Raw genomic sequence first — 23,916 nt, forward strand, 5'->3', positions numbered from 1 at the left:
CATGTTAAATTTCAGATACTCTGTATCCTCAAAGTGAACATGCCCAGTAAGCAATTGGACGTATGAGTCTGGAATACAAAAAGCAAGATATGGGCTAGAACTATAGATTGGGAATCTGGGAGGAAAGAGTTGGTAGTTTAAAGCCTGAGGACAGGGCTTCCCTGGTGGCGCAGTGGTTGAGAATCTGCCTGCCAATGCAGGGGACACGGGTTCGAGCCCTGGTCTGGGAAGATCCCACATGCCGCGGAGCGACTAGGCCCGTGAGCCACAACTACTGAGCCTGCGCGTCTGGAGCCTGTGCTCCACAACAAGAGAGGCCGCGACGGTGAGAGGCCCGCGCACCGCGATGAAGAGTGGCTCCCGCTTGCCACAACTAGAGAAAGCCCTCACACAGAAACGAAGACCCAACACAGCCAAATATAAATACATAAATAATTCAAAAAAAAAAAAAAAAAAAGCCTGAGGACAGTGCAGAGTTGAAGAAAAGAGAGCTTAGGTCAGAATTCTGGAGAAAATGAATTAACATTTAAGGGAAAGGCAGATTTCAAAAGCCCACATAGGAAACTAGTCAAGAGAAGCCAGAGAAGACTTAAAAAAGCTCATGAGGAAAGTCATGAGACCTAGGGACAGGACTGTGGCAGAGAAGAGAGTGGTCTGCAGTGTCAAATGCACCCAAGATGATGAGAGATGAAAAACAAACTTTTATTGACAAAGAGAGCATTGGTGACCTTGTTTGGAGCAGTTTTATTTTAGCAGTGAGGGTTGAAGTCAGACTGTGTTAAGTTGCATTGTCAGTGTAAATAGAGACAAATTTTCCTCTTTCAAAATATTTGGCTAAATTGACAATGATGCAGATGAAAAATATTTGATATGATTAAAATGTTCATACTGTTAAGTGAAAAAGCAGATTATAAAACAGTGTTATAGTCTGATCCCACTTGTTCCAGTTATCTATTGCTACATAACAAACCACCCCAAAATGTAGTGGCGTAAAACTGAAACAGAAGGGAAGGGGGCAGGGCACATTAAAAGAATGCCTAACTATTGAGGACAAGACATAAACTGGTTAGAACCAACTAGGTCCAAGATGGCATAAGATTCAACTTCCAGTAGACCTTGAGTCTCATTATACACTCATTGTAATTGTAATACATTAGCATCTAAATGACACACCCACAGACGCCATGACATTTTCCAGGACGACCATAAAAGGCCAAAAAGTGGGCCGGGGCCCAGTTCCTGGAAATCCCCATCCCTTCCCCAAAATAGTTGGAATAATCCTCCCACTTGTTAGTCTATGAAGTTACCCAGTCATAAACTAACCACCCCATATTTCGGGGCTCACTCTCGCCTTTTGAGATGGACTGCATTCTGTCTGTGGAATGTGTATCTCTCTAAATAAATCCACTTCTTACCTATCACTTTGTCTCTCACTGAATTCTTTCTGTAACGAGACATAAAGACCCTGAGCTTCATTAAGTCCTGAGACCAGGTGTGGGATTTCAATTAAAAGTGGGTTCAAGTCCAAGTCTGAGTTTTGGCTGGGTTCGAATCCCATCCGAGTTGTGCAGTTTCAGTATGGTGTTTATGCCTACTAATCGAGTGTTTCAAAAGTGAACCCCAGTGCACTTTTTAACAAGTGTTCCCTCTTTGCATATGAACTGAACACCGAGCTAATCCTTTGCCCAAAGCTGCTCTTCACTTTTATTGTGTGCCTTATGGTCAATCACTTCAAGTACATTACATGAATAAAACGCATTGGCATTCACTTGCCTGGGGACACATGGCAAGAACCTGAAACACTGGCTCATACTTTGAATAAACCTGCCTCTGGCACTGACAAAAACCATTAAGACCACATTTCATTTTCCATAAGAGAAAAGCGTTCTTTTGTACAAGAAAATTAGGATATGGGAAAAATGAGAGAGCACTAGGGTGAGACCCAAGTAGTTATTGGAGGAGAAGAAGATTAACATTTCGATGACTACCATGTGCAATGCACATTTGACATCTCGTTTTAATCCTCCCAACAACTCTGCGATAAAGGCGTTACCTCTGTTCTACAGATGAGGAATCTGCAGCGCAGAGGTTTCAAGCCTAGATGGAGCCCAAAGCCACGTTTCTTCAAAACCCCACGTCGTCTCAGCGGGAATTAGGTATGAAGAAGCCTTCCTAGAACATTTCCCAGGATTAGAGTGGAATGTAAATGCCTAAGGCAAAACTTCGACTGATTCCTTCAGGGCCAGAATATACTTTTTGCCTATCCTGCACTTTGAAATAGAGGGCAATACCAACATCTTTTATGCTTTTTTAAGACAGGTGATCGTTTTCTCCTTAATAGGGAAAAATACCAAGTAAAGAACAAATAGCCATTATGGAAAACAATTTCAAAAACTGTAGGAGGTTTACACTACAGTTCAAACAAGGTGAGTACAGTAAGAGAGAGACAGGGACCCCCGAGGTGTAGCGCAGAGATTGCACGTCAGAATTCCAGGTCCAGGCTGTTTCTGACAGAAAATACCAGGAAATGACTTCACATTTTTCTAGACTATCAATATACGTCAAGTATCCCAGCAGGATAACCCCGGCGCCTGGACCACGCCCATAAATGCCAGTCAAGCAAAGTGGCGGCCGCACAGCGACGCGAAACGGTCAGGCCCCGCCCCCTTCCCCACCCCGGTCCTGCCCCGCCCCGCCCAGCGACGTCAACCGCTGGCACACCTTTGCGCCTGCGCAGACCGGACAAGCGGCGGCAGGCGGAAGAAGCTGCGCATGCTCCGAATGGGAACGTTGTTTCTTCTCCCCTCCCGCCCCTCGCCTCTTTTTTCTACAGCGGCTTAGCGAGGACGTGCTTCCGGGTCAAAGGGTTTGCTTCCGGGTCAAAGGGTTTACTTCCGGAGAGCGGGAAGGCTGAAACGCGGCGGCTAGGCTGGGACTGAGTTTTCAAGGTTCTCGGTGGGAGAAGGCTATAGCCATGGACAGGTCAGTTTTGGTGGTGACGGCCGATCCCGGACACTTGTCCCTCCAGGGTGCTGGAGGAACGAAACAGGTGAAACCCGACTCCCAGAGGAAGCCGACGAGGGCCCGGGTGCTGACCCTAGGACTCCTTTTCCGGGCTGGGAGACTGCAGCTGATGGAAGAAAGGCCGCTTGGGTCGGGAAGGGTTACGGCTAATGATGATCTCCTGGTTCCCACGGCGGCTCTGCCACCTACTTACTTTCGCGCAACATTTTTCGCTCCTGGGGTGGGCGAGGTAGGAGGTGGCCCGGCATTCGAGATGCTGAGTGACCTGCCCGAGATCACAGAGCCAGTCAGTGATGGAACAGGGATCTCAGCCCAGACTTTCTGATTACAGGTTCCAGCACCAGATAGTTATTGAATTCTTTCTATGACCCTGGCTTATGCCAGGCACCTGCGTAAAAGATGAGTTATTCAAGGTTCTTGGCCTCGGGGGAATGTGTAGTGGAGGAGACAGCCGAGCAGTACGGAGTGATAAGTGTTTTGTACTGCTCTGTGGGAAAAGAAATGGGGAGCAATGAAGTCTCCCTGTCATGGGAGGTATCAGGAAGACCTCTCAAAGGAGAATACTTTCTAGTTGGTGTTTGAATAGTAGCAGTAGCCTACACTGGTAACTTAAACGCTTTAAATATATTATTAGCTAATTTAACTTTTCTAACAATCCTGTCAGGATAGCTACTATGATCCTCTTTTTACACCTAACATTGGGGCTAAAAAAGGTTAAGGAACTTGGTTAGTTAGGAAGCTTACAAATAGAAGAACCAAGTTGCCAACCTGGATCTGTGTGTCTCTAGACTCCAGGAGGCTGTTTGATGAGTAAGTATTCACCAGGTAGACCAAGGGGGCAAATGTAGGCCTCTGTAAAAGAAGCAACATGTACAGAGGTGTAAGGATATGAAAGCGTAGCTGAATGGTCATATGCAGTGTATGTTTGTATGGAGTGATGTTTGTGGCTGAATATAAGGCTGAACTGGTAAGCTGGGGTCAGATTGTAAAAACCATGCTAGGAAATTTGGACTTGATTCTGTAGGCTAGAGATAGATATCTGAAGATTTTCAAGTAGAGGAAATGAATATTAGATTCTTGTCTTAAGATACAGGCCTCTTAATTCACACAATTTATTTTCTAGACTTTGGGCAGAGAATGACAAGGGCATGGTGACTACAGTAGTGCTGAGACAGGAGACACCCTTAGTGTAGTCTGGGGAGAAAAAACTTGAAGGATCATTTCTCTCCAATTTACTAGATTTCTTTTTTACTTAGCCTCCCAAGTCACCAGCTTGAATAGTAGTATCCATGGTTTGAAGTATTTTGGAAACTACAGAAGATTCTTTTAAGAGTTCCTGCAATTTTAGGGACCTCAATCCAAAGAGGAAAGGTTTACCTTCATGAAGCAGTTATCTAAAACAGTGTTATAATATAGATTTAGATTCCACGTGTTAAAGTAATTCCACAGGAGAAAATAACAAGTATTAGAAAGTCAAAGAAGTCTTTGTGCAGGTAAAATTTGAGCAGGACTTTGAGGGATAAGCAGGATTTGGAGCCAGAGGGGCATTATCAACAAAAATATCAAAGACTTGGCTACTGGGATGATCTGCATCTTGGCTGACTTAGGATCCTTTGGTCCAATCATGATGATAAAGTTTTTTTGCAAATGCTACATTCTCATTTCATTCACATGAGCTTGATTATGCCATTTTAGGAGTGACTTTGGAGAGATGTCATCTCCTGTGATCCGGGAGGCAGAGGTGACTCGGACTGCACGAAAACAGAGCGCTCAGAAGAGAGTTTTAAGTATCCTTTGCATTTTAAGCATGATTATAAAAATTGCAACATGTTTAGAATCAGGATTATAGACTTTTCTTTTTATGAGAGATATTAAACACTAGCTATAATAATAAAATGCTATGGACATTAGTTTTAGTTTTTTTTTTTTTTTTAACTTCCCAGATGTGTTCTTTTGTAAGTATAATGCTGAAATTCAGTGAGATTCATGTTTCCCTGAAAATAAGGATGTTCCATTTTACTGCTAACCATCATACTGTGGTTAGCTTCTGCTGAGATTAGATTTTTTTTATTATTTGAAATCTGACTAACAACTTTTAGTTCAATGTGTAGCAACCTAAGACTGATAACTGAGAATTTAAAGGGGAGAGGGAATTATTTACTCTTTGCATAGAAAATATGGTAGCCATAAAATACCTTGCCCTTGAAAAATGTATTCACATATTTTGAATAGTGTAAATATGGTTGATGGTGTCTTTTCTACATGAAAAACTTTTCTTAACTTTTCCTGTAGTTCGGGCATCCCAAGATGAAATTTTTGCTAATACTACACCAAGAGACCAGGTTATCCCCCGAACTCCCAGCTCATTTCGACAACCTTGTAAGATTTTTTTTTCTTGCTTTTAAAGCATTTAATAATGATAATAATAATAGCAACTAATACCGTAATATATATTATATTTTATAAATTATCTTTAATTAAGAACAAATAATAATGATTGCAGTTACTATTTGTTGAACTCTTACCATGTGTAAGTCACTGTTCTTTACATAAATGCATACTAACTATGACATAGGTATTATCTCTATTTTGCCAAGACCGAATGTGAGACTTAGAGAAGTTGATTAACGCAGATAACATAGCTAGGTAAGTATGTAAGTAATGGAACCAAAATTCAAACCATAATCTGCTTACTCCAGGGCCCATGTCCTCTATACTATAGTATGCTTTATAAAATTAGAATTTGGCAAATTCATGGACTCATTAGTGTCCCTTTTTTTTATGCTCAATTATGCTATAATGAAAGCATCTCTGTTTGCAGTAAAGTTTTTCTTGGTGGGCTCAGTAGTACTAAAAGTTCATATTTAGAAAAATAAGTTGAATCTTCATATGATGGAAATGTTAATATTGAAAGTATTTATTTGGTTAGAATCTAAATAATTGAAAAGTGAAAATTATTCTTTATTGTTTGTTTGCTTGTTTTCTTCCATGATCAAGGCTCACGCATTTCGAATTCTTTTTACTAACCTCTTCCTAGTAGTTACTCCAACAAACCGAAGCTTACTAAGGCAGCCAGATGTTTTCTGCATTCTTGGAACTGGAGGGAGGTCTCCTCGGCTTACACAGTCTTCGGGGTTCTTGGGAAATCTGTCTATGGTATGTAGAAAGATGGGGCTGAAATTTTCTTCCTTTTTATTAACGTAAGATATTTAGCTAAAAAGCTTTTAATGAGAATTGAAGTCTTATTTGTCATAAAGTAATCCGGTTATGTTAATTGAAATCAGTTTTTGATTGGAAAGACTTTCAGAAAACTGAGACCCTTAAACATACTCATGTCATAGGTGGAAGCTGTGGCACCAGTGGCAGTTAGTTGCCGACAAAATGTGTTAATCTGACAGTTTGCTGATGAGAATAAATCAATTCCGATTGGTTGCTATTGGTATAAAAGCTGAGCCCAAGAAGCATAGAAGAGAAGGAAGCCAGGAGTAATCAATGAAGACTGTCATAAGGAAGAAGGACAAAGCATTAAAGGAAAGATAAGAGAAAATTTTGGGAGAAGTAGATGAGACACTCTTTAGGAATCACTGTGATACAATAGTTAAAATAGCAAAAGAAATGTCTTATAAACTGTGATACAGAATGACTTGACCTAGGGGCTTAAAATACCCTATAGAAAAAGAAAGAATTGTATCTAACTGAGAAGAAGAAAACGGAAGACTTTTGTTGGAGTAGTAGAGTATTATGGCCCATTTAGTTCCAAAAACAAGATAAAAATGGCTCTTTATTTGGCTCTGTGCTTATTAAAAAGAGGTTTTGCATGTTAAACCTCTCCTTGTCTTAGAAGGTTAAATCGATCTTAGAAATATTTATTACAGTCTTATGAATTTTTAGAGTGTTAATATCTAACAGTGATCTAGTCATTGAACAGTTTTACTTTGCTTATGAAACTGGTTTATTTTGGCAATGTTTATTCTTATTCTTCTTAAAAACATGAGTGAATTGACTGCTTCTGGGTTTAAGCAAAAGAAGATGAGTTTTATTATTTACTGCTTCAGAACTGCAAGATTAATAGTAAAATTGTTACTCTTTTAAAGGCTAGGATAGAGTAAATATGTACTGATTATTACAAAATGTTTGGAAATTACTTTGTAGTCAAAGATACTGTCTTGATTTGTTTTGCCTATTTTATTTTATTTTGTAATATTTATTTTCCTTATTGTTTTGGCTGTTTCGGGTCTTAATTGGGGCGCACGGGATTTTCGTTGAGGCATGCGGGATCTTTTCTTTATGGCGCGTGGTCTCTTTGTTACGGCGCATGGGTTTTCTCTCTCTAGTTGTGGTGCGCGGGCTCCAGGGTGCGTGGGCTCTGTAGTGGTGGCGTGCGGGCTCTCTAGTTGAGGCGCGAGAGCTCAATAGTTGTGGTGCATGGGCTTAGTTGCCCTGTGGCACGTGGGATCTTAGTTCCCTGACCGGGATCAAACCCGCATCCCCTGCATTGGAAGGCGGATTCTTTACTACTAAACCACCAGGGAAGTCCCTGTTTTGCCAATTTTGATATCAGCTGTGAGAAGTGGTCTTAGATATACAGATTGCCCTGAAGGAAGTACAGTATTTGCTATGTTGATTTTACCATGTGTCTACCTGCCAAGATTTGGTTATGGACCAAAGTATTTTTCTGAATGCAAGATATCACTGCTGTGTAAGGTTTTCAGTTTGATCTTTATAATAATGATGATGAGTATCCAGAAGGGAGTGAACTATCAATCAGTCTTCGGTAGCTGAAGCTAAGCTCTCCTCAGCCCATAGTTACTACCTCACTAATATATAGGGCCCCAGCACCCATCTTTAGCATTTTTCCTTGGGGAGACTGATTTAAAGGTACATTTTTATTGTTGCTCATGCCTGGATTTTAAGTAAAGGTAAATTTAAAAAAGATTTTTATTACTATTTTTTAATATGTCCAAAAATACAATAGTAGAGTAAGCCTCCATGTATTTATTGCCCACTTTCAACAGTTATCAGCATATGGCTGATCTTGTTTCATCTACACCCACAAGCATTTCCCCCACATTATAGTTCCCAGATTTCATACCATTTTATCCATAAATACTTAAGTAGGTATCTCTGAGACATAAGGATGCTTTCTTTAACGTAAGTACAATATTGTTAACACGTCTTACCCCTCCCTACACACACAGAGTAAGTCCTTTATCATTTCAAATAGCCATTTTATGTGTACTTTTTTCATTACAATACGTATTTCATTAAGTGTTCATACTTCTTCAGTTGTGTCAGACTTTTTAAGTTGGTTTGTTCAAATCAGAATCCAAACAAGCTCAACACATTGCATTTACTTGGTATGTCTCTTAAGTATTTTAATCTATAAGTTCCTCCATCATTCTTTTTTTCTTTACCATTTATTTGTTGTAGAAACTGGGTCATTCATCCTGTACTATTTCCCAAAATTAAAAAATTGATTTGAACTAGTCCTAGAGCAATAGGACTAAAGCTGATATTAGTTTACTTATTAATATCAGCTTAAATATTACAAAATGGAATCTTTATTGGCTTTTTATTTTAAAGTATGGGGTAGTGCAAAGAAGAAAACAAAAAAGCTGGGACTGGAACTTCCCTGGTGGCGCAGTGGTTAAGAATCTGCCTGCCAGTACAGGGGACATGGGTTTGATCCCTGGTCCCAGAAGATCCCACATGCTGTGGAGCAACTAAGCCCGCGAGCCACAACTACTGAGCCCGCATGCCACAACTACTGAAGCCCGTGCACCTAGAGCCTGTGCTCTGCAGCAAAAGAAGCCACCACAATGAGAAGCCCACGCACCACAATGAAGAGTAGCCCCCGCTCGCCGCAACTAGAGAAAGCCTGTGCGCAGCAAGGAAGACCCAGCGCAGCCAAAAATAAATAAATAAATAAATAGATATTTAAAAAAAGAAGGAATATACTGCCTTTTTTTTAAAAAAAAACCCACCAGGACTTCCTTGGCGGTCCAATGGTTAAGACTCCGAGCTCCCAACGCAGGGGGCACAGGTTCAATCCCTGGTCAGGGAACTAAGATCCCACATGCCTCATGGCATGGCCAAAAAAAAAAGCCATGATTTCCTTAATAAAATGGCCCCATGGCTCTCTTTTATTTTTTTTTATTTTTTTATTTTTTAAATTATTTCCCTTTATTTTTTAATTAATTTATTTTAGTTTTGGCTGTGTTGGGTCTTAGTTTCTGTGCGAGGGCTTTCTCTAGTTGTGGCAAGTGGGGGCCACTCTTCATCGCGGTGCGCGGGCCTCTCACTATCGCGGCCTCTCTTGTTGCGGAGCACAGGCTCCAGACGCGCAGGCTCAGTAGTTGTGGCTCACGGGCCTAGTTGCTCCGCGGCATGTGGGATCTTCCCAGACCAGGGCTCGAACCCGTGTCCCCTGCATTAGCAGGCAGACTCTCAACCACTGCGCCACCAGGGAAGCCCCATGGCTCTCTTTTAAAAGTGAAAAACACATACCTATGGTCTTTAAAAAATTTTAATAGTATTAAAGTCTTTATTCACTCAGCAGCAATAACCGCGTTACTTTTCTGTATCTTCCTTTTATTTTTTCAGGTAACTAATCTGGATGACAGTAATTGGGCCGCTGCATTCTCATCACAGCGTGCAGGGCTCTTCACAAACACAGAGCCCCACAGTGTAACAGAGGATGTAACTCTCAGTGCTGTTATGTTACGGGAGGACGATCCTGGAGAAGCTGGTAAAACTTCGTTTGTAACACAGTAGCTTGTCCTTTTACTAAGATCAAGGAAATTATCTCCTATTCCTGAACATCATTAAAAAATATTTTTTGTTAAGCCAACTAGTTATGGTAATGGCTACGACATTTGATGTAGTAGCTCTAGAAGGTTGAGAACCTCACGTTAGTTCTCAGCTGGAGCGGCATTTTGCCGTTTAATCTTTCAGTATAAGTAGTAGCGTGTTAGGTTGTTAGACTAGTCTCTAATATTTTTATTCTTTCCATATTTGTGCTGTTGAAAGAGCTTCTCTTTTTCTTTTGGTTTAATTTTTATCTGACATTGTTGATGTGTTTTATTTGGCCTGGATGCTAGTGCTGTTTCTTCAAATAGTACTGTGACTATTCTAACTTTACATTGGCTATTACCATTCCCTTTTGGAAAAAAAATTTGCTTTTAGTGTCTCTGTACCTGCACATTATGACATAGGTTCTTCTTCATTTTATCATTATAAGCTAACATATATGAGTGCTAGTCAGTATGCTAACCACTGTGTGAACACTAACTCCTTTCATGGTCCATTGAATAGATACAGTAACTGTTTCCATTTTCAGGGAAATGAAACTGCGGCTCAAAAAGATTAACCTGTTTGAGCTCACCTGGCTAGGAAGTGATGGCACCAGGATTTGAAACTAAGCAGTTTGATTCCAGAGCCCTTCTCTCTCTCTCTTTTTTTCCTGATAAATTTATGTATTTATTTATTTATTTTTGGCTTTGTTGGGTCTTCGTTGCTGCGCGCAGGTTTCTCTGGTCACTTCGAGCAGGGGCTACTCTTTGTTGCAGCGCGCGGGCTTCTCATTGCGGTGGCTTCTCTTGTCGTGGAGCACGGGCTTTAGGCGCGCAGGCTTCAGTAGTTGCAGCACGTGGGCTCAGTAGTTGTGGTTTGCGGGCTCTAGAGCGCAGGCTCAGTCGTTGTGGCGCATGGGCTTAGTTGCTCCGCGGCATGTGGGATCTTCCCGGACCAGGGCTCGAACCTGTGTCCCCTGCACTGGCAGGTGGATTCTTAACCACTGCATCACCAGGGAAGTCCCAGAGCCCTTCTCTTAACACTGTGGTGACCACTGCTTCTTTGTAGTATTTGCCAGTTGCAAGTACTCAGATATTGAGTGACTCAAAAGTACTTTGTACTTAATCTATAAAATATTTCATTTTTAGTATGAACCATGGCTGAGGCCTTAAATATTATACAGTATTGTAGTAGAGTGTATGTATTTTCCCTGAGTAAAACATGTCATTTTAGTATCTATTATAACTTTCTCAGCTACTTTGTTATGGTGTACTTAAAATACAATTCAGATGTTTCAAAATTTGGCTCATGGTTTTGTAGTAATGGTCAACAGACTACTGAATAATACATTTTGGAATCTTAAAAGACTTGTAGGTAACAAAAGACAAAATAAATTGGACTACATCAAAATATGTGTCAAAAGAACAATAGAGTGAAAAGGAAACCCACAGAGTGGGAGAATATATTTGCAAATCATATATCTCATAAGAGATTAATATTCAGTATGTAGAAAGAACTCCTACAACTCAACAATAACAGAAAACAAACAACTCAATTGAAAATGGACAGAGGACTTTTAGACATTTCTCCAAAGAAGATATAAAAGTAGCCAATAAGCACATGAAAATTTGCTCAACATCAGTAATGTTGCATTATTAAGTAATAATTTGCATTAAGGAAAAGCAAATCAAAACCACGAGACACCACCTGAACCCATTAGGATAGCTACTGTCAAAAAACCCCACAAAAACAGAAAAACCCCAAACAAACAGAAAATAACAAATGTTGGCACGGATGTTGAGAAATTGGAGCTCTTGTACATTGTTGGTGGGAATGTGAAATGGTAAACTGGTGGTTCCTCAAAAAATTAAAAATAGAGTTACCATATGATTTAGCAATTCTGCCTCTGGGTGTATACCCAAAAGAAGTGAAAACAGGATTTTAAAGAGATTTGTGTTCCCTCATTTATAGCCCCATTATTCATAATGGCTAAAAGGTAGAAGCAACCCAAATGTCCATTGATGGATGAAGGATAAACAAAATGTGGTATATACTTACAGTGGCATATAATTCAAACACATGCTACAACATGAATATACTTTGAAGACATTATGCTAAATGAAATAAACCAGTGGCATAGGGACAAATACTGTATGATTCCACATATGTGAGGCACCTAGAGTAGTCAAACTCATAGACATAGAAAGTAGAATAATGGTTGCCAAAGTCTAGGGAAAGGGGAGAATGGGGAGTTATAGTTTTAGGATTTTTTTTTTCTTTTTTTTTTGAGGTATAATTGACATAACATTCTGTAAGTTTAAGGTATACAACATATTGCTTTGATACACTTGCATATTATTAGTGTTAGCTAACACCTCCATCATACTTTCACATCACATAATTATCATTTCTGTGGTGAGAATATTTAAGATCTAGTCTCCTAGCAACTTTCAACTATGTGATACAGATTTATTGATTATAGTCAATGCTGTGCATTAGATTTCCAGAATTTACTCATCTTCTAACTGCAAATTTGTACCCTTTAACCAACATCTCTCAATTCCCCCACCCTCTAGCCCCTGGAAACCACCATTCCACTCTCTGTTTTTATGAGTTTGGCTTTTTTAGATTCCTCATGAGTGATATAGTACAGTATTTGTCTCTCTCTGTCAGATTTATCTTACTTAATGCCTTCAGGGTCTATCCAGGGTCTATCCTGTCACAAATAGCAGGATCGCTTTCTTTCTCATGGCTGAATAATATTCTGTTGTATATATATACCACTTCTTTATCCATTTATCCGGTGATGGACACTTGGGTTTTTTCCCTGTCTTGGCTATTATGAATAATGCTGCAGTAAGTGTGGAAGTACAGATACCTTTTTGAAAGCCTGTTTTCATTTCCTTTGAATATATACCCGGAAGTGGTATTGCTGGATCATATGGTAGTTCTATTTTTAATTTTTTGAGGAACCTCCATACTGTTTTCCATAGTGGCTGAACCAGTTTACATTATCATCAATAGTGCACAAAGGTTCCCTTTTCTCCACATCTTCACCAACACTTGTTATTTCTTGTGTTATTGATGATAGCCATTCTAACAGATATGAGGTGATATCTCATTGTAGTTTTGATTTGTATTTCCCTGATGATTAGCGATGTTGAGCATCTTTTCAGGTACCTGTTGGCCATTTATATGTCTTTGGAGGAATGTCTGTTCAGTTCCTCTGCCCATTTTTAAATCAGATTGTTTGTTTTTGAATTTTATGAATTCTTTATATATTTTGGAGGTTAACTTCTTATCAGATATATAGTTTGCAAATATTTTCTCTCATTCCATAGGTTGCCATTTCATTTTGTTGATTGTTTGTTTAGTTGTATAGAGCCTTTTAGTTTGATATAGTCCCACTTGTTGATTTTTTGCTTTTATTGCTTGTGCTTTTGGTGTCATATCCAAAAAGTATTGCCAAGACCAGTGTCAAGGAACTTTTTCCCTACATTTTTTTTCTAGGAGTTTTACAGTTTCAGGTCTTATTTAAGTTTTTAATTCATTTCAAGTTCATTTTTATGAGTGGTCTAAGATAGGGGTCTGAGTTTGTTTTTCTGCATGCAGTTATCCAGTTTTTCCAGCACCATTTATTAAAGAAACTATCCTTTCCCCATTCAACATTCTTGGCTCCCTTGTCAAATATTAATTGACCATATATGTGGGAGTTTATTTCTGGACTCTCCATTCTTTTCCATTGGTTTATGTGTCTATTTTTATGCCAGTACTGTTTTGAATACTATAGCTTTGTAGTGTAGTTTGAAATCAGGAAGTGTGATGCCTTCTGCTTTGTTTTTTCTCAGGATTGCCTTGGTTATCCTGAGTTTAGTTTTGCAAAATGCAGAGTTCTGTGGTCCCATGGTGATGATGGTAACACAGCACTGTGTATGTACTTACTGCTACTGAACTGTACGCTTAAAAATGGTTAAAATGGTAAATTTTGTTATCTGTATTTTACCACAATTATATATTTTTAAAAATACAGCAGTTAAAAAAAAGGATCTGTAGCTATGTTTTTAAGTTTTTTTTTTTTTTTAATTAATTATTTATTTATTTATGGCTGTGTTGGGTCTCCGTTTCTGTGCGAGGGCTTTCTCTAGTTGTGGCAAGTGGGGGCCACTCTTCATCGCGGTGCGCGGGCCTCTCACTATCGCGGCCTCTCTTGTTGCGGAGCACAAACTCCAGACGCGCAGGCTCAGTAGTTGTGGCTCACGGGCCTAGCTGCTCCGCGGCATGTGGGATCCTCCCAGACCAGGTCTCGAACCCGTGTCCCCTGCATTGGCAGGCAGATTCTCAACCACTGCGCCACCAAGGAAGCCCTAAGTTTTTAAAACAAACAGAATTACCTAGAAGTATGTCATTTAACTCTTTCTGTTCCTTTTCTTTTTATTGTGTTCTAGCATCCATGAGTATGTTTTCTGATTTCCTGCAGTCTTTTTTGAAGCACTCTTCAACTACAGTTTTTGACCTTGTGGAAGAGTATGAAAACATTTGTATTAGTCAGGTAAGTTAATTTCACTGCATTGCTGGTCAGACTTCAGTACTCTTAAGTTTTTTTTGAACAGCATCAACTTGTGAATTTCCATGCCAAATTTAAGGAGGATGTCTTGGGGTGTAGTGACAAGTGTGGCATGGTTAGGAGGTCAGCCAGAGCAGCTCTGCTTTTTACACTTTGAGAGTCCGTATAATATTTCTTTTAAGGACAAAAGGATTCTGCATCTTTGAAAAAGGAAAACCCAAAATATACAAAAAACTTAAAACTCAACAGTAAGAAAATGAACAATCTAACTGAGAAATGGACAAAACATGTAAACAGACACATCACCAGAGAAGATCTACAGCTGGCAAATAAGTATGGGAAAAGATGCTTAACATCATATGTCAACACAGCATTGTAAATCAACTATACTCCAATATAAAATAAAAATTAAAAAAAACACATCATATATCATTAGGGAATAGCAAATTAAAACAACAAGATGCCACTATACACCTGTTAGAATGACCAAAATCCAAAACACTAACAAAACCAAATGCTGGCAAGGGTGTAGAACAAGAATTCTCATTCATTGCTGGTGGGAATGGAAAATGGTACAGCCACTTTGGAAGACAGTGTCTCAGTTTCTTACAAAACTAAACATACTCTTACCATATAATCTAACATTCATACTCTTTGGTATTTACCCAAAAGAGTTTAAAATATATGTCCACACAAAAGCCTGCACATAGATGTTTATAGCAGCTTTATTCATAATAGCCTACATTTGGAAGCAATCAAGATGCCTTCAGTAAGTGAATGGGTAAATCAACTGTGGTTCATCCAGACAGTGGAATATTATACAGCCCTTAAAAGTAATGGGCTATCAAGCCATAAAGAGATGAGGATTAACCCGAAATGCATATCACTAAGTGAAAGAAGCCAATATGCAAAGGCTACATATGGTGTGATTGCAACTATACGATACTCTGGAAAAGGGAAAACTTAAAGAGAATAAAAAGATTAGCAGTTGCCAGGGTTCAAAGGGCGGTAAGGATGGAAAGTGGAGCACAGTGGATTTTTAGGGGAGTGACATTATTCTGTGTGATATTATTATGAGGGATACATGTCATTATACATTTGTCAAAACCCATAGAATGTACAACACCAAGAGTGAACCCTTGTGTAAACTATGGACTTTCAGTAGTAATGACATGTCAGTGTAGCTTCAGTGACTGTAACAAACGTACCACTCTGGTACTGGATATTGATAGTGGGGGGTTAGGTTGTGTGTATTTGGGGGCAGAAAGTAATGGGAACTCGCTGTACTTCCTACTTAGTTTTGCTGTGAACCTAAAACTGCTCAAAAAATTAAGTCTCTTTTAAAGGAAAGGAAAGGACTTCAAGAAACTATTGCATTCAAGAATAATTGAAATAATAGTAATAGCCAATATTTTTTGAGCATTTAATATTAGTTCAATAACCAATTTCTGAATTGTTCCATTATAAAAGCAGTAGCTTCATTAAATAACAAAAGCAATAATAATCACCTAGTGAATCACTGGAGTTAGGATTCCAATAGAGAATTTATTAAAGGAATGAGAAATACAGATAATACTTTTATTAAACACTGGCCTTAAGACAGAAGTAACATTACTTTGTGAATACTTTTTAAAGGGTGGGGAAACCTGTTGTTTTGGTAGTGATTCTTCATTTTCTGAATGAGACCAATCCTGTCTCTTAATTGCCTTTGATAAGGAGGTAATATTCATAACCTTTGAGAAAGGTTTCTTTTACCCTGGGTCCTTAAACCTCCTATTAAATAATTTGGTGTGTGTTTCTATGAGGAACATCCATATCTTTCATTAGACTTCCACAAAAAGTCCTCAAATGGCTAAGGACTACTGTTTTACAGCAAGGAGGGATTTTGGTTAAGGTTTGGTTAGAAACAACAATGTTTTGGTACCAGTCTTAGGAAAATATTTTTCTTGATTTTTTTATATGGTATAAATTTTTCAGATAAAATTTGAGGATACCTTACTTTTAATTTTCATTGCTGCTCTGTTGGTTCATGTTATGATTTTGTTGGGTGTAGGTTAGATTTAGCTTATCTTCTGGGTTGATGTACAAGGAGAAAAACGTACTCATGGCTGTTATTGTTGAATCTGAAGTCTAGAGTCTGTTAAACTTTTACATATATACCCACATAAACACACCTTACTTCAAATTAAGGCCATTTCTAGTGGGAATGTTATATTACACTCAATTTAAAAAAGACAATAGACAGGAAAAATTTATAATATAAATAGGTACATATATAAAATATATATAATTAGTTTTAGCACTATGTACTTGAAGATACAAAGTTGTGACTCAAAATTATAGAAAACCTTACTACATTTGTATTTTTAATTCAGGTGAATATACTGAGTAAAATAGTGAGCCGAGCAACACCTGGACTTCAAAAGTTTTCAAAAACAGCCAGTATGCTCTGGCTTCTTCAACAGGAGATGGTCACGTGGAGGCTGCTGGCTTCTTTGTATAGGTAAAGTTGTGTAGGACTTCAAAGAGAAATAAACTGGCAGATTAACTTGGAAGTTAGAGTAAGATGTGTTTGGAAATAGGTTCTGTCATTTTGTGATACTTACCATTTCTAATGCCTTAGTTGTCAGAAGTGAGTTAACGAGGAAAGGGGAATATTAATCATAAAGCCGGTAGCTACCAAAAATTGGATACGTGTAAAGATTTAAGGAAAGTGCTAAAAATATGGCAATATTTAGAAGAGGATAGATTAAGAAAAAGAACTGACAGATACACTTTATGTAATATGGAAGTTTGAGAGAAGTTAACCAAATTTTTCTTCTCTCAGATGCTCCTTGGTTTGGGCTCTCATTCTGTTACTTTCTCATCCTAATGAGAAAATCTTGAGAGAAAATTATATTTTTTCATTTTGGCCCTGTGAAAACATATTGAAAAGTGTATGCTTTAGCAGGTAGCCATTAAAGACTTTGCAGTTTGTATCTTCAGTAAATATCATTTTTGTTCAGATGTCAGTATTAGATTCAGAAGGCATTTACTACTTGATTTTTGCTTTTAAAAACATGTTGGCTAAGTTAATTGGAAACTCATTTGTTTACAGTGGATGGAATGCAGGTTTCTGCATGTATCTAGCTTAAAAAGGTGATTTCATTTACTCATGTGAAATAAGGCTTTTTCATTTTGTTTTATTTTTCCCCAGAGACAGAATACAGTCTGCATTAGAAGATGAAAGTATGTTTGTAATTACTGTAAGTTTTATATTAAATTTTTTCCTTTATAAATGCTTAAAAATTCAAATATTTTTAGTAGTAGAATTTGATTTTTGACCCTCCATCTAGAGTTTCTTCATTTTAAAAATTTTACAAGTAAATAAAAGATACAATAATCAAAATCTACATTATAGAGTAAAAGTTTAAAGTTCTCTTTTATCCCTCTCACTGTTCTAACAATTTAGTACGTATTCTACCAGACATTTTTGTCTGCATCTTTATACACATATACACACACAGTTTTGTGGGGTTTTTTTTGAAGATCAAGTTGAGAATGTCATTTTGAAATGTTTAGTTGAACCTTGGGAAGGTCAACCACAGTGTTCTAGAGATGCCTTCCTTCAGACAAAGGATCCTCCAAGACAATGAAGGCTATGCCTCATTATCCTCGAAATCAAACATTGACCTCCTAGGAAATTTGAGGGAGTTATCCCTCAGGCCATTCAGCAGAAGCCTTTTTTTAATGCAGTCTGGGTGAAGTGTTGCAGGATTCAGTGACTTGGGTCCTAGTAAAGGTATTAGTCAAGTTGTTAAATTGTGCAAACTCTTCTGCAGCGCTAGAATATATTTTGTTCTCTCCTAGAGACTCCAAGCAGAGAGAAGATAGAGCCTGAAGGGAATGAGTCCCCAGGCTCTGTCTCATTCTGTAAATGGTCTTTCCATATTTTTCTTTTCCTCCCAGCAGACCCAGGGGAACTCAGCCATGTTGCCCCCCTTCAAAAGTCAGCACCTTCTACAGTTAACATTTGAACAACACGGGTTTGAACTGTGTGGGTCCACTTAACACACAGATTTTTTTCACTAAATACATACTGCAGTACTACATGATCTGCAGTTGGTTGAATCCTCAGGTACAGAACCTCGGTTACAGAGGAATGAGCAGTACAGAGAGCCAACTGTAAAGTTACATTTGGATTTTCGAGTGTAAGGAGGATCGGTGCCCTAACCCTTGCATTGTTCAAGGGTCAACTGTATTTCTTTCTTTTAAAGCAAAATAATTTTCAAGCACTGTAACTCCAACCTGTCAAAAGTCAAACCCACTTTGGTCCTTCAGTGGATGGCACCATAGCCAACTTTCCAAGGAACCCAAGTGTTCCCTAAGCCAGCACTTCTCAAACTTTACTGTGCACATGAGTCACCTGGGGATCTTGTTAAAATGCAGATTGTGGTTCAGGAGGTCTGGGGAGGGGCCTAAGGTTCTGCATTTTTAAGAGGCTCGCAGGTGGTGCTGATGCTGTTGGTCTGTAAGCCACACTCTGAGTAGCCAGGGTTTAGACCCTGCTCTCTGCCTCATCTCAAAATTTAGTCCATCATCAGATCTTGCTCACTCTAGCTCTTCTGTTCCGACCCTGAACTCTCATCTCTGTTCCTGTTGCCACCACTTAAGCCAAAGCCTTCATCATTTTTTGCAGGAATTATGGCAATAGCTTCATCTAGTCTCCCTGCTCTATACATACATGTAGTTTTTGGGGGAGGGGGGTTGGTTTGGTGTTTTTTTCTTTTTTACCATATAGTATGATTTCATTTATACCTTATACTGAGAATTTTTTATTATTCATCAATATTTCTTAGTTTTTTTCATGTCAATTTGTATACGTTTACCTTATTTTTTCATAGTATGCCAAAGTATAAATGTGCCATAATTTTTTTCAGACATTCTGCTGGACATATTTGTTTCCAGTATTTTTGCTATAGTTATCAATAATGCAATGAACATTCTTCACACTTACCTACATATTTGAGTATTTCCTATATTTCTGGAAGTGAATTGTTGGGACAAAGTTTGATAGAGTTTGTCATGTTGCCTTCCTGATGAAATGTACTAGTTTACACTCTCACAGTGTGTGAAGATGTTTACTCTGCCATCAATCATTTGATTTTGCCAGTTGGAAGGAAGTTACCTTGTTTTTTGTTTTTCTAATTAATTAATTAATTTATTTTTGTTTGCTTTGGGTCTTCGTTGCTGCGTGCAGTCTTTCTCTAGTTGCGACGAGTGGGGGCTACTCTTTGTTGCCGTGCGCGGGCTCCTCATTGCGGTGGCTTCTTTTGTTGTGGAGCACGGGCTCTAGGCGTGTGGGCTTCAGTAGTCGTGGCACGTGGGCTCAGTAGTTGTGGCTTGCGGGTTCTAGAGCACAGGCTCAATAGTTGTGGCACACGAGCTTAGTTGCTCTGTGGCATGTGGGATCTTCCCAGACCAGGGTTTGAACCCATGTCCACTGCATTGGCAGGTGGATTCTTAACCACTGCGCCACCAGGGAAGTCCTAAAGTTTTTAAATGTTAGTTTCTTAATATGCCCCATGACTGCATCCTACCCTTTATTATGATTTGCTTCATTTTGTTTTGTGTTTTATTTTTCCCGAAAACAGCATCTCTGGGGAAATAGAACTTAAAAATTTTAAGCATAACCAAGAATTAAAATATCAAGTAAGAGCAGCTGCACATTGATCTAGCAGTTTGAAACTTACTTATAAAATTTTTTCAAAGGTGAATGTACAGATTTGCTATGTTAAAATGGTTATGGGTGGTTAAATATACTTATTTCAGATTCTCTTACCTTTCTGTTGAAATAATGTTCTTGAGGATCTTCTTTTCTTTCTTTCCACCATTTTTTTTTTTTAATAGGTTCTTAATGCCAGTGAAAAAGCAGTTGTGGAAGCATTATTTCAGAGAGATTCACTTGTCCGACAAAGTCAGGTATGACTAGAATTTTTACATTTTTTTTGGTGAAATATGGAGAAAGGTAAATGACATAAAAGAAATGAAGTTTTTTAAGTCAAACTTTTTTCTTAATTTTTTTCTTTTTGATCTTTTAATTTATAATTAAAAAGAAGTAAGAACCTTGTTTTTTGTTTTCAAATAATAGCCCCACCATTTCCAGGAATAGCCTGTTAAAAACTATTATTCCTATAGAAAATATCTTTTACCATAATATTTATACATCTTTAAAAAGTAAAAACAGTGATAGAAAAAATTGTTACTTGGTATTTTTGAATTAGAAACCCTTTTTTAAAAAATTAATGGTAGGAGTAATACTACTTCAAATAAAATACTTACAGATTTTATAGTTAATACTCCTTTTCCCCCCCTTTCCTAGCTGGTGGTAGATTGGTTGGAGAGCATTGCCAAAGATGAGATTGGAGATTTTTCGGATAATATTGAGTTTTACGCAAAGTCAGTATATTGGTAAGTCACTAAACTTTTATTGTTGAAGTCATTTAATGTTGATTTTGTTTATTCATCTTTCAACAAATATTTATTCAGTTCTTACTGAACTCAGTCTGTGAGCAAAACAGATAAAAACCATGCCTTTGTGGAATTTATAATTGTATAGGAGAGTTAGACAGCAAATAAATATATGTCCTATTGGGTGCTAAGAGCTTTGAAAGAAAAAAAAGAATCAGAGTTGATGGATAGAGGATGGTAATGGGAGTTACTTTAAGTAGAAGAGGTGACCAGGGAAGGCCTCTCTAAGGAAGTAACAGGTAATAAGAATAAGAGGTTTTTAAGAAATAAAGGAGGCCAGACATGCAAAAATTTGAGGGACAAGTGTTCAGGGCAAGAACAGGAACTACAGAGACTCTAAGAAGGTAAAGCATTTGCACAAGGAGGCCAGTGTGAACACAGCAAAGAAAAGAATGGTAGGAAATGAGATTGAAGAGAGCCAGCTTATATAGGACTTTTACAGGTAGCCAAGGTAAGGGTTTGGGACTTTATTCTAAGTGTGATGGGAAGCCTTGAGAGTAAAAGAATGACATGGTCTGATTCACGTTTTCAAACAATCACTTTGCCATATTTTCTTAATAATCATAATTTGATTATCAAGAAGACAATTCTCCCATGTTTCTAGCTACTTGTATGTGTTTTTGTTTTTGTTTTTTAATTTCTTTCCCCTGCATCCTTCAGTGCTTCTAAATTATTGTAAGACCTTGAAACCAGAAAGCAAGCACCCCTAGGTTAAAGGGACAGTTTATTTCAAGACTTAAAGAAAAAGTTCAGTTTGCCTTTGAATTCAGTAACATTATATATGTATCAAGTCTATAAATCAATTTTTTTTTCTCGGCTTAACTAGGAAATTAGTGCTACCAAATTTTTTTTAAATTAATTAATTAATTTATTTGTTTTTGGCTGTGTTGGGTCTTCGTTTCTGTGCGAGGGCTTTCTCCAGTTGCGGTGAGCGGGGGCCACTCTTCATCGCGGTGCGGGGTCCTCTCACTATCGCGGCCTCTCTTGTTGGGAGCACAGGCTCCAGACGTGCAGGCTCAGTAGTTGTGGCTCACGGGCTTAGCTGCTCTGTGGCATGTGGGATCTTCCCAGACCAGGGCTCGAACCCATGTCCCCTGCATTGGCAGGCAAATTCTTAACCACTGTGCCACCATGGAAGCCCAATTTTTTTTTTTTAAATCTTAAATCTTGGTTAGTTGTGGTTTTTCTGAGAGAAAGAGAAATTTTCATTTTCAGAAAAAAAAATTTTTAAGTTAATATGTCCTGTTAAGGTTTTTACAAGTTTTTTATGAGTTAGTCTCCTTTTCTTGCCAATCAATAGAAGAGAATAGAGAATCCTAAAACAGAGCCACACTTCTGTGGTCATTTGGTTTTTAATGAGGCATCAAAGCAATTCAGTGGGGAAAGGAATGTCTTTTGAACAAACCATGCAGGAAAAAACCGCATATCTATGTGAACAAGGATTAACCTTGATGCCTCCCTCACACTGTACCCAACAGTTAATTCAAGATGGATCATAATCCCCAATGTAAAAGCTAAAACTGTAAAGCTCTTAGAAGAAAACATAAGAGGACATTTTTGTGACTTGGAGAATAAGCGATTGTCACAGAAAGCAGTAATCAGGAGAAAGAGATTGATTTGACTTCATCGAAATTAAAACCTCATTAAAAGACATCATTGAGAAAAGGAATTGGTGGCAATCCGCAGACTGGAAGAAACATAAAGAACCTGTAGTTCATAAAGAACTACAACTCAGTAGCAAGAAGACAGCTGGATAAAAAGGACAAAGATTTGAGCAGATTCCTCACAAAAGCAGATAGGTGAATGGCCAATAAGGCATGAAAAAGTGCTCAACATCATTAGTCATCTGAGCTAAAATGCCCTTTTATATTAGCGTTTTGCATGTTTTTTCTGAGTTTGTGCTCTCTTTCTTTCCTTGACTTGACTTTTTTAAGTAGACCTATTAAAATTCCTCGTTTAAAAAAAAGTTGTACTTATTCTTTAAGGGAAAATACTCTGCATACCTTGAAACAGCGGCAACTCTCTTCTTACATAGGAAGTGTCCGTCCTCTTGTCACTGAATTGGTAAGTGTTCTTTGAAATGGAAGTTGCCTTCAAAGTTAAGTGATTTTTATTCCTAAAGGCTGAGAATTTTTATTTTCTTGGATCATTGTTTTAGTTTCCTGAAGGGCTGCATATACTATTTAACTCTAAAAAGTACTAAGTTGCGTTTGAATTTGATGGCATATATTTGAACCCATCTGTGGCCTATAGATTGTAAATTGTAAAAGAAAGTATAGAAAGTGTTCTTGATTTGCCAGCATTAAAACAAATTAATTTTGACTTTATAGCAAGGTTTGACTCTGCAGCTGTAAGGTGGTGACCTATGAAAGCTCTTTTATATAGAAAGCAGGGGAAAAAAATAAAGCTTTGTGAATTAGCTTGAGGTTAGAAGGGTCATTCTAGGATATGAGTTATAGGAGTAACAGTGGATTTGAAAAGAACGGGAGTCTAATTATTGTAGAAATGAAGGAACAGAGCTTTGTGATAGGTGGAGGCATGTGAATTAAATGTTTATAGTGAAGAGTGAGAGAAGTAAGTAGCAGTCGAAAAAATAGGTAAAATTCCATTTGGTAACAAAAGTGTGTTTTGATGAAAATTATTTGGAAACTACTGAAAGTTCTTGTAATAAATTGTAGCAAAATTACCCCTGTAGCAAGCAACTAAAAATCATTTACCCTTAACATCTGGAAAGTGGTGATTTCCTTTTGCCAGAAAGAAACCATGTTCCATAATTGAATGATTATATCTGTCTGCAAAATATTTGTGAAACTAGCCAATTGACCTATTATGCCTTCCAGTTTTTGAATTGATAATGATATTACTCAGTAACATTTGGAATAAGGATTACTCCTCTTTTAAAGTCACATTAAGATAGCTTTTCATCTCAAATTCATCATGTAGATCAGGGGTCCCCAACCCCCGTCCGCAGCCTGTTAGGAAGCGGGCCACACAACAGGAGGTGAGCAGCAGGCGAGTGAGCGAAG

The 23,916-nt window shown here is 38.2% G+C and overlaps 1 protein-coding gene across 3 annotated transcripts in view; it reads left to right on the plus strand.

Annotated features, from left to right (window-relative positions):
* Positions 1 to 2,854: 2,854 nt before the first annotated feature.
* The window catches only part of NUP107 (nucleoporin 107), a 43,215-nt gene continuing 22,153 nt past the window's right edge, over positions 2,855 to 23,916 (plus strand). Inside the window, exons 1-11 of one of the 3 annotated variants that reach the window (XM_059934686.1) lie at positions 2,855 to 2,982; positions 4,720 to 4,811; positions 5,317 to 5,403; positions 6,065 to 6,180; positions 9,628 to 9,772; positions 14,262 to 14,365; positions 16,756 to 16,883; positions 17,577 to 17,625; positions 20,270 to 20,341; positions 20,742 to 20,830; positions 22,876 to 22,954. In XM_059934686.1, the coding sequence (XP_059790669.1) occupies positions 2,975 to 2,982; positions 4,720 to 4,811; positions 5,317 to 5,403; positions 6,065 to 6,180; positions 9,628 to 9,772; positions 14,262 to 14,365; positions 16,756 to 16,883; positions 17,577 to 17,625; positions 20,270 to 20,341; positions 20,742 to 20,830; positions 22,876 to 22,954 (969 nt within the window). In that variant the 5' untranslated portion in view covers positions 2,855 to 2,974. Of the gene's footprint in view, positions 2,983 to 4,719; positions 4,812 to 5,316; positions 5,404 to 6,021; positions 6,181 to 9,627; positions 9,773 to 14,261; positions 14,366 to 16,755; positions 16,884 to 17,576; positions 17,626 to 20,269; positions 20,342 to 20,741; positions 20,831 to 22,875; positions 22,955 to 23,916 lie in introns of those variants that run through there. The other 2 variants (XM_059934685.1, XM_059934687.1) reach the window with 2 other exon arrangements.

The sequence above is a fragment of the Balaenoptera ricei genome, chromosome 10, assembly GCF_028023285.1.
Source record: "Balaenoptera ricei isolate mBalRic1 chromosome 10, mBalRic1.hap2, whole genome shotgun sequence".
NCBI classification, from domain to species: Eukaryota; Metazoa; Chordata; class Mammalia; order Artiodactyla; family Balaenopteridae; genus Balaenoptera; species Balaenoptera ricei.